This window comes from Patiria miniata, unplaced genomic scaffold, assembly GCF_015706575.1.
Source record: "Patiria miniata isolate m_02_andy unplaced genomic scaffold, ASM1570657v1 HiC_scaffold_14, whole genome shotgun sequence".
NCBI classification, from domain to species: domain Eukaryota; kingdom Metazoa; phylum Echinodermata; class Asteroidea; order Valvatida; family Asterinidae; genus Patiria; species Patiria miniata.
In genome coordinates, this window is record NW_024037052.1 from 11954487 (window position 1) to 11965170 (window position 10684).

Genomic DNA, 10684 nt, shown 5'->3' on the forward strand with positions numbered 1-10684 from the left:
AAAATTCACCCTAAAATAAACAAGTTTTTGTGTGTATGCTATCACCTTGTTGGAAAACTCCTCCGCCATATCTGCTGCCCTCCGCCATATCTGCTGCCATAATTATCTTCACAATGGATCTGCCGTATCTCATGTAAAAGACTCAGAAACGAGAGTGCACCTTTAAGGCTCACATCACTTAAGGTTGCCCCTTTAAGCCACCCTAATCAGAGAATCGATAGTATATGCCCACCTCCTACGATAACATGCCAAATTCTAATCAAGTTCCGCCCCCACTTTTTTCCAAGTCATGACAAAGTGGATGTAGTCATCCGCCTTCACAACATACTACGAACATTCTCGCATTATAGTCGTGTTTCCTTTGTACTTTCTCTTGGATGTTCCCCCGTGGGTGGTCGGGGTAAGTAGGGGGATTTCGCGGTCCTTGACTGTCCCCTTTTCTTTCCCCCGAATTCCAAACATTCCACTGGACAACGCCTTGGGCCGTATGTGCTCGCTTTTTTTTTCTCCCAGGGTGTCATGACCCGCAAGTTTGACCATGGTTTGACCCTATTGTTTGACCCGAGGAGTCACTATACAGTACGGGGTGCAGACCAGTAAATTTCCATAGACTCTAAAGATATACATACCGTACCACTACCAGGACACCTACTTCAAATCAAAAAGTCGGGACAAATACTCTCAACTCTCACAGGTGATCAAGATATGCATCAAATTAAAGCTTGATTTGTCCTCTTTTAGAATCTGTTTCCTGGGTGATATTTCCTTCCAAAGTTGATCGCCCCTAAAACCAGTCCTGAAGCCCATCGCCATTTTCAAAAATGATCCCTCCACTCCGTTGCAAAATAGAACGACTTTCGGTGCAATTTCATCCCAAATTTCTCAGAAATACACGTTCAAATGCCAATTTAGAGCTTGGACCCCCTCATTTCTACAAACCCTCCAGAGTATGAGCCACAAAAATCTCTACTTTAAGAGAAAAGATATACAGTGTACAAATCGTGATTTGGCCGGCGTAGGCAATTATATGAGCCAATTTTATACTGGTCTGCATCCACTGGTGAAAAAAACTGCAATGTGCTACGAATGACTTTTGCTGGGTGGCCAGTTCAGCCAGTGCAACTAGGGAACACATTTTAATTGAGATTTGCGTCCACGTGACCTTATCACGTGAACGGCGCAAGATCCGCCATTTTGAAATAAGCTTTAATTTGCTGTGTAAGTGGCAACACCTTGCAGTGTTGGAGTATTTTCTCCTGAATTTCGAAAGCGCGCGTATTCATCACTGGGGTGATCTGTGGCAGTTTATTATACTAGTCCGCAACCGTAGACGTCCAATATGGCCGGCGTGCGGGTGACCACTGACCTGTGACGTCACGTGAATTCCTCATTTGCTAATAGCAAAAAGCGGTTACCAGTCAAAATGCATGCATTGTACATTGCACGCAACTGGTTCTCAACGGAGTTAGGCGTCAACATCATGTACAGTGGATGAACAATAGTTTCTACTGCATGGCAACTCCTTGTTATCTGGCCCAGATATGCCCGTTATGTTGAGGAATACCAATCTAATCGGTGCAAAATGCAGTGCTGTAAGAAATGGGGGGGGGGAATAGATGCATGAGATCGTTTCTCACATTGGTCAATAGAGGGCGTGTACCTCAAAATTACCGTAGTTTTGTTTCCAATGGCATTGCTAACAAATATCATGTTCATTTTGCAACGTCCCATAGGCAACACGGAGAATGCTTGGGACATTAAAAACTACTTTTTGGTATTTGTAACCTCTGCAGATGAAGTGCTTGAAAATTGCCTTTGTTGAGACACTGGCGATTTTGCCTACTGGTTGTGGTATTAAAGAGTAAAGAGTGATTTGTTTTTTGATAACCATGACAACTTGCGTTCAGATATCATCCATTCAAAAAGCTGTGAATATCGTTTGAAAAAAATGCTGCACACGCGCAGAGGTGATCCAATCAATGGCTTTGAATGCTAAGCTAACTCCCGGTCCCCATTTGGGGGGGGGGGGGGGACCGGTCTAAGTTGAGAGCTCCTACCTCACTAGTTCGCGTGCGCTACGTGACAAACCACCAGCCTAGGTGTAATGGCAGCTAGCTTTCGCACTTTCATCGGCGAGTCCATCACAGAAATAGTGTAGAAGCCGACAGCTTTGTGACTTGCAGAACCGAGCCAACATCTATCAAGCGCTCTAGATCTTCGTGACCAGCTTTCCTCGGGGATCTACCCCGAAGCCTACCAAGGGGACGTAACCCATGATCCGCCCTTGGCTTCCCCGAGACGCCACCCCTCATTCCTGGAACCATTCTCGGTCTTTCATTCGCAATTTTGACAGGTTCAACTTCAAAAGTTGGATCTTATGCCTTAGTTTTGTCTCCGGAGGTGGGTGACATATTTCACGCGACATGTCCCGCTGGGCCATCCGATGTCATTTTGGCCACAGAAGTGGAACAATTAGTGTAAGATCGGTTGAGTTCAAGCTTAGCGATTGAGAAGTTTAGAAAAGAAACACCCCGACACGAAGGTTACCAAAACTAGGGTAATTGTCTCATTACACAGACGGCTCTTTCATGGGGCTACGCGTCAACTGTTTTCCCCAGAGGAAACTCAGTTTCTAAATTCCTCGTGGATCGACGGGGAGGTGCAGCGACTCGAGACAGACTAGCTGGTCGAAGGGATGAACTTTGACCCCAAGCACTGACAGCAGGTCAAGGGTGTCATTAATTTGTGGTACAAATTGTACAAAGTGTAACACAAAATGCAGATATATGCTGCAAATGATCTCCCTTCTCCAAAGAAATCAACTGTCATGTTTACGTCACAAATCGATTTCGAATGTCCGAGTGATGAAAGTGGAAGCATAACACAGGGAACAAGTCCAAACAGTAAGCGCTATAGTAACGTTAACCCTGGATTGTGTTATATTGTGTTACAGGATTTTTATCACCTCAAATAAACTGCCTCTTTTCTTATCTGAATAGACTAAAACAAAGTCTTGAAAACGAATATCCAAATCACTTCAATTACAATGCAAAAAAAAATTGTCTAATATTTCAATATCTGTCACCATTTAACATTAAAATTGTTTAGGGCCTTTTAAATAACTGTTTTCTGTAGGATCTTTATAGTGCCCCTATCTTTATTGAAAGTTGCCAGGGACACTTTGGAATTCAGTGAAAATCGATGCTCATCACCACAGAAATCGCCTGTTGCAATTTTGCAATAGGCTGGTTCTGCGCAAAACAGTATCGTTGTGATTTTGAATTACAGGGGGCGGGAATTAGACCTACGCAAGTCCTGCATATAATGTGCATACCTCTTGATGCATTCGGGATTCAATGCTGTCCCTACGATTTGAAATCCGAAGGACGGGGAACCAGTCTATCGACTAACTTCACTCGCTCGGAGGATGGTTGGACTATCTAGTTGACTAATCATTAACCGGAGCATGGGGCACGGTTGCATCGCTGGTTACCAATAACTGCGTGCATCATAAAGCACAAACGGGGAGCCAGGACTTTTGACCATCGTTTGACTAGAGGCGTTCACGCGTTGCTATTACTAGTGCGCAGGCGTAGGTTACGTCACAAATCAACCACTATTGGACTATAATATTCAACTTCGTTCCCCATGGGTATGATCTAGGCCAAGTTCGCGCAAGGACTATAGTTGACCAATGGTTAACTAACGTTTGCCCGAACTCTGTCTAGTCGACGGTGGTTGACTACGCTAGTGGACTATTTGGAACCAGCCTATGGGGGTTGGTTGCTTCGCTGGTAACCAATAGCTGCGCGCATTCATAACGCCAGCAGAGAGCCAGGATCCAGAAGTTTTGCGATGACATTTTGACCAGCGTTTGACTAGAGACGTTCGCACGTTGCTATTAGTGCGCAGGCGTAAGGTACGTCACAAATCAACCACTAGTCGACTAATGGTCCTTGCCCGAACTTGGCCCTTGCTGCGCCATGTTGGTTCCCATAATGCCTTGCGCGATCTTAGTGAAGGAATGCGCACGCAGCTCATGGAGCACACCGCCCTCTTTTGCCCATGTACTAAGTCCATTATTCGTAATAATGTGCACACTCGACATACCGGTGTGGAAGGTAATTCTGTCCCCCGGTAAAAATGTCTGGGGGGGGGGGACAGAATTACCTAGGTAAAGGTGTCCTCCCTGGCCCGTTAATTCTGTCCCCCTCCAGGTAATTCTGTCCCCTCCAGGTAATTCTGTCCCCCAGGTTTTTTAATCCCCCTCTTTTGAAACCCGGAAGGTTATTGTTTTGATGAATTCACTCTACAAGGTATACATTTGGGACTTTTAGTCTGCCCTTCATGAATATAAAAATATTTAATTTAGTCTCTTAGGTGATACGTCCCGTGAACACAATGTTTCGATTCGGAGTACGGTGAAGTCTATCGCGATTCTACCGCGATAGGTCAACACAGCGGCGATGCATGGCGATGGCCCTTGTCTCATTGATAGTATGATACAACGTCTCCTTGGATTGGTCTGTGTTCCCATCATAGCGCGTAACGAAATTTCCTATTGGACGAATTTCCATTGTAGAGGGAGACGCATAATGTACACATGTTATAATCACTGCCTCAAATCTTGCAGCATGTACTGGCGCGTGCGACACGCTGCTGCTGGGGACACATTTACCAGGGGGACACTTTCACCGTTGGGCAGGGGGACATTTTTACCTGGAGGGGGACAAATTTACCTAGGTAAAAGTGTCCCCCCGGACACATTTACCGGGTCACGAGCCGGTAAATGTGTCCGGGGGACACATTTACCAGGGGGGGACAGAATTACCTGTCACACCGGCAAATATATAATTATTCATGGCCTTGCTGGATATAGGCCTATTTTCTTCAGCCACTAAGTCTTTAACTAACCTTTTAAAATCGTTGTTGGGGTCTGGGCTTGCACATCTTTTTGATGATACATGTAGTTCAATCTCATTGACAACCTATGTACAACTTTCTTCACTTATAGCTGTGGGATAGCAGCTCGACAAATCATCATACTTGACCTTGTCTATTGCTACTGCATATTTTGACCGATTTCAACCAAACTTTTTTTGAAAAGTATCAGTAGCCCAGCCCCAACATGTCATATGACCAAATCGGGGTCAAAGGTCATCATGGGGTCACTGGGGTCACACACCTAATTTGTTTCACTCAAAACACCACTCCTTCCAGAAATTACCTGGCACATTCACGTGATATATCCGATCGCGCTTGTGCCTAATCATTTCACCTATAATAAGTTAATTTAACTAAAATGAATAACTTAAGTTGCAGTTATGCAAATCCGTCCGTTCACGATCCAGTCAAGATACATGAATATCTTTTCTACACTCGGTGGCCCTCGAATTGGTTCTGGGCCAAAAATTCCAGGATTTCCAGATAACCTCTTCCTCACCAACAATTATTTACCACCAAACTCCCCCAGGGAATTCGTGTTATTTCGTCCTGATGCTTTCATTCACGTTAGATTTGCCAGCCTATAAATATTCGTATTTGACATTTTGGGCGCCATAAACTCACGTATACATCATGACTCTCCCCGATAACAATGTCCTGTTAAAAAAATAAGAGGGGCATTTCCTGAGACGGTTTGTGTATCGAAAAGTGATTGAAAAATACCTTTCAAGTTATAGGGCCTAAACTCTTTTTAAGAAGAAACACTTTTTTAAGTTACTGCTCAAAAAATAAAGAATGCAATTCTCATTGCTTGTACATGTAATATGAATTCAACATAACAACCATGTTAAATATTGTTGCAAAAATGGTGTCAACAGTACCTTTTTACAGAATGTTCCCCTCAATGTTACCAATCCCCCAATTTGAAATCAAGTCTCCTGAATCCCCGCTTGAGCACAATAGGAGACCTATTTGGGCCGTTTCAACTGCGTGTTTTAGGGGGTTTTCGCTGGACATAGCATTGGAGGTGAAGGACGGCCAGGGACTGAGTTCATGTAGAGTTCGCGCCTTTTTTTTAACACGTTGGTGAAGACATTGAACTTTAAAATGGGGTGTGCTGTATGTCTTCAGCGGTTCATGACACAGCCACAACCTCTACTCCAGCCGCGGGCACTGCCAAGACCTTTATCGAAAAGGAAATTCGGGGTTGAACGGAATAATAAAGAGGTTATTTGCCGCTGAGTTTTGAACTTATATGGGTCTGTGTTGTCGAATTGCCTCACTTCTCTTTTTAAAAGTGAGAAACGGTTCTGCAAAGCGATACTGATGGCGCCTTTCAACATCCGATGAATAAAGCTTTTCCCACTTGATCCCTGTACTGAACCAAATTCATTGGCTTTTGAGAAGACAAAAACTGAAAAAATGTTGTTGTTTTTTTAATCCGAAATAAATCACGTAGGCTATCAAAATATAAATTTCACCTCACGGAGTTCATATTTCGGTGGGATAGGTACCCTATAAACTCCCTAGGCATTTTTGCTTGGATGTAACCTCAATCCTGCAAAATCCTCCAACTGTCTCCATGTGGAAATAGCATATAGCCTCAATCCTGCAAAATCCCACGTTATTTCTTTGAGTGTGGTACATGGAGGGGTGACCACTGCCTCAATCCTGCAAACTCTTTCGGCAGTCACTGTCAATATGTTGAGGCAGAGCCAGTGACATCCTGGAGCAGTACGGAGGATTTCGAGTATTACCCGGCCCAAGACCTTGACACAGTGCGTCCTCCGAAATGAGCAACACACTTTTGCCATAAAGCCTCAGTCCTGAAAAGTCCTCCAATTTGCAAAGAGCATTTTGGAGGATTTGGGATGGTTAGTAAGCAAAGTGTTTTTTTAAAGTGACTCTGGTATTTAAATATTCTGGGTGCATCATGGCACGGGAAGGGGATATTAAAGAAATAAAAAAAATTGTGAATAGGACTTTGGTTTTGATGGCTTGCTTCATTTCATTACACGTCTCAATTCCAAGATTATACAATTATGTGATTATAGTTCCGATGCGTCGTTATGATCCCTACAATATCATCCATACCAAAATGTAGGTCTACCATACACCACAGCCACGATATACCACAAATATGCTCACAATAACAATTGTTTGCTTTCGAATAAAAAAAAGGTTCCCGGGTTGAAGGTTGAACTTTCTAGAATATTTATTTCCAGCGAGGTACAAGTTGACACGTACCTACTCGCGCACGCGGAAGTTTTTATAGTGACCTGGAACACCAACTAAACAACAAAGGCAGACCGAAGTTCGTTCCGGTACGAAAGTCGAGTACCCTCATTCACAAAATGGCGTTATCTGGGGATTTTTTTTTTTATTTATCGCGTGGGGGATTGTTTGCTGTTGAAAACAAAGTCCTCATGGGTACTCAATGCCCATGAGTATACGAATGCTATGACATTAAAATGCATGGCGTATATAGGCCAACTTGAAATGTCATTGAACTTGAGCAATGGAGCAACCCGTTGCGAAGGGCAGCGCCCTCTACGGCACGGTGCACGTGTGAGCAGTTTAAAAGGTCAATGCGATAGGAAGTGATAATCGCGGCCGGGCAGTGTTTATCAAAAGTGACCATTGGTCTCTGAGATAAAGGTTTGGGAAGATGACAACCAATCAACTCAAAACTGCACTCGCAGTTGATTTGTCTCTTCTGCTTGGTGTTTTTTTGGACCAGAGCCAACTTCTGTGATGCTGCACTCAAAACTAAACAATGCCTGTCAATAAAACGATGTTATCACCTGCGAAAAAAACACGCGCATACATAAATGTTGTTGACAGATATGATTCATTTAATACAAAGAGAATTATTTTGGTCAGTTTGGGACTTCATACGCCTATTTTGTCCCTCTGGTATAAATATCATTCCATGATTTTTTTCTTCTTCAAATTTTAAAAGCAAATGGCGGTCGTAGATTGGACCATTAGAACGCATTCAATTTGGGTTGCAATATCGGTGACACATGAATCTGACAAAAAAAAGACATGAAAGTTAATATAATAACATGAGCTGGGAAAAAAACAAAGTCAACCGCCCTATACCGTTCGCCTTATGTCCAATGCACTCTATGTTGCTATTTTTTCTATAGTATAGGAGCGTATACATGTCAAAATTGACCAACAGTATGGTGTTCCATATGTGCCATCGGCGTCGTATTTTTCGGCGTCGCATTTTTTAGCCCTGGCAGGGATCATTTTGATCGATTTCATGCAAGACTTCTTGCAACACGGCCAGAGCTGATTATGTACTCGCAATTATGTATTTTCGTTGTACACAAATTTTAATGGCTGAATAACCTTTGGTCTTTTTGATTGGTAGTTTGGGATTTGGAGTGGAGCCAAAAAAAAATGACAGCTAAGCCTACAAATAAACACGCCGACAACACCCTAATGCAGTCCCTAAATTTGATAATTTAGGCACGTTTTTTATGTTGCCAAAAGAAAAAGGTTGCTGATCAAAAAAGTCTTCGGAGCGACGCTCTTTTGAATCATAAAAAATTACCCATGAGAATAAAGTCCAATTTACAAGTCCGTATAATGTTTTTTTTTCTCTTTCTTTTTCAGTCGAGTATAGACATGGCCGGTTTCCGGAGCCTGGATGTCAACGAAGAGGTGGAATTTGTCTTTAAGATCTCAGACAAAGGCAGAGAGGCGGAGTCGGTGACTGGCCCCGGGGGCGTGTGTTGTAAAGGAAGCAAGCGGAAAGGCAGAGGCAATCGCAGAAAAGACGACAGGTATTAACTTTTTTGGGTACACTATTTTTTTTTTAGGTGTGAAATGGTAAAGCTTGTTCTTTGAGATTAGATCCTTCCCAATGTTTGTGTCATCAATGCCTGTATCATCAAAGCTTATGGCAGCTGTGCTTGTAGTTGTGCTTTCCTAAATCCTTGGCAATATTTCAAAATGTTTCCAATAGCGAAAGCATTGTACAAGTTATAATTGTACAAAGCAACCGCCTATGAAGGATGATCTAAACAATTATGGCACAATATTTTCGCCATTGAGGGCCTCTGTGGCTGAGTGAACAGTGATAGCCAACCTCGTCTTCAGGGTTACCTTATTTTCAACTGTGTTTCCTGGGAGCAGGCATTGAAAACGTATATACTTCTCGTGGAGTGTGGCCTAGTGGTTTGTGACTCATGATCAGAGAGTCAGGGGTTCGAATTCAGCTGCTGGTCATAATGTTGTATCCTTGGGCGAGTCACTTCATCCCCACTTGCCTCTCCCCATGTCATTACAATCACGGTTGACTGAGCAGTGACCAATTTTATGAAAGGGTCTATTTAGAGAATTGCGCCACTTTTCAATTGTGGTTTTTGTTTTGTCATTGTCACAGAGTGAAAAGTTATGGTTGCCAATCAAGGCAGGTGGGGGAAAAACAGATTTCACCATGAAAAGTGGCGCAAGTCTCTTTCCTAAAATTTGTCACTGCCCAGTCAACTGTGAATGTAATGACATGATCAGGGTGTCATTTTACAGAGGAGATTCAACCCTAACAGAGGATATCTCCCTTTGATTCACATGTGCCCTACTTCTGTTCCAATTAGCAATATTATCTTGGTTTCGTTTTTTTTAATCCACCCTGTGGGTTCGACACCATGGGACAGAGGTTGAGCGTGATAGGAAAGATGGCATGTAGGTTTTGCGCATGTGCGAGTGAAAGCTCGATTTGCCAATTCGAATGAATTTTTTTCCCATCCAGATGTTACAATTGTAACGAGCACGGCCACCACGCCAAGAACTGCCCCGAGCCCCCCTTACCCAAACGCTGCCACCACTGTAAGTCCGAGGACCACCTGGTGGCGGACTGCCCCGACAAACCGGCTCAAAGCTCTCAGGGAAATGGTGCCAAATCCACCGATAGCGGCCAGAGCGGCAGCGGCGACGCCGGCGGCGACGACGACGGCGACGCCGGCGGCAACGGCGACAGCACGGGTCAACCACATACCTCAACAACATCAGCGACAGCGACAACCTCAGATAGCGGTGGTGGTGGTGGCGGTACAAGCTAGTAGAACAGCGCCCTCTTTTGGTAGGATTGAGCGATAAGTTTTTTTTATGAAGAAAAAAACAAACAAACTCAGGTTGACTTTCAAAACGGTGCATTTTTTCTTGTTGTGTTTTGTTTTAAAAGCGAACGATTCGGCTTCTTGAATTAGTTTTTGTAGAGGGACAAGCGATGGTTGGGTTGATAATGTAGTGGTGACCTAATTTTGATTGGATTAATTGAGGATTTTTTGGGGTAAGGATGCATCCAAGCGACATGGATGGGCTACATTTTAAAATGATCACTTGAAGCTGCTGAAGTATTGAAGTTTTTTTGTATAAATGTCCATTCTTATTAAATACGGGTGTTTTTATGCACTTTTCGTTTAGATATTTGTAGGATTATTAAAAGCAACTTACTAACCTTTAAGAAAAGTAGGATAGTTTTTCACCCACGTTCGGTCCCTTTTTGCCCAAGTCTCGGTTTCATAAGCACAGCGTATCTTTGGATTCCCAGGTAAAAGATTCGTCGATAAGAATGAGAACAAGAAATTGAGCTGATAAAAATCAAAGTAAAAATAACCATTGCTTATTTGTAAAGTTTTAAGCCAAAATACAGTATTATGTTGAATGTTGACCACGTAAGATTCTGTCCACGTTTTAACCATTTTCTGAATATGCAGAATAGCGC

General features: G+C 43.2%; 1 protein-coding gene across 1 annotated transcript in view; it reads left to right on the forward strand.

The window, feature by feature from the left end:
- LOC119722073 (protein lin-28 homolog A-like) overlaps nt 1-10140 on the forward strand; it is a 32214-nt gene extending 22074 nt beyond the window's left edge. The window contains exons 3-4 of the mRNA XM_038192079.1: nt 8572-8741; nt 9710-10140. Of these exons, the coding sequence (XP_038048007.1) occupies nt 8572-8741; nt 9710-10019 (480 nt within the window). The 3' untranslated portion in view covers nt 10020-10140. The remainder of the gene's footprint in view (nt 1-8571; nt 8742-9709) is intronic.
- Nucleotides 10141-10684: the final 544 nt, after the last annotated feature.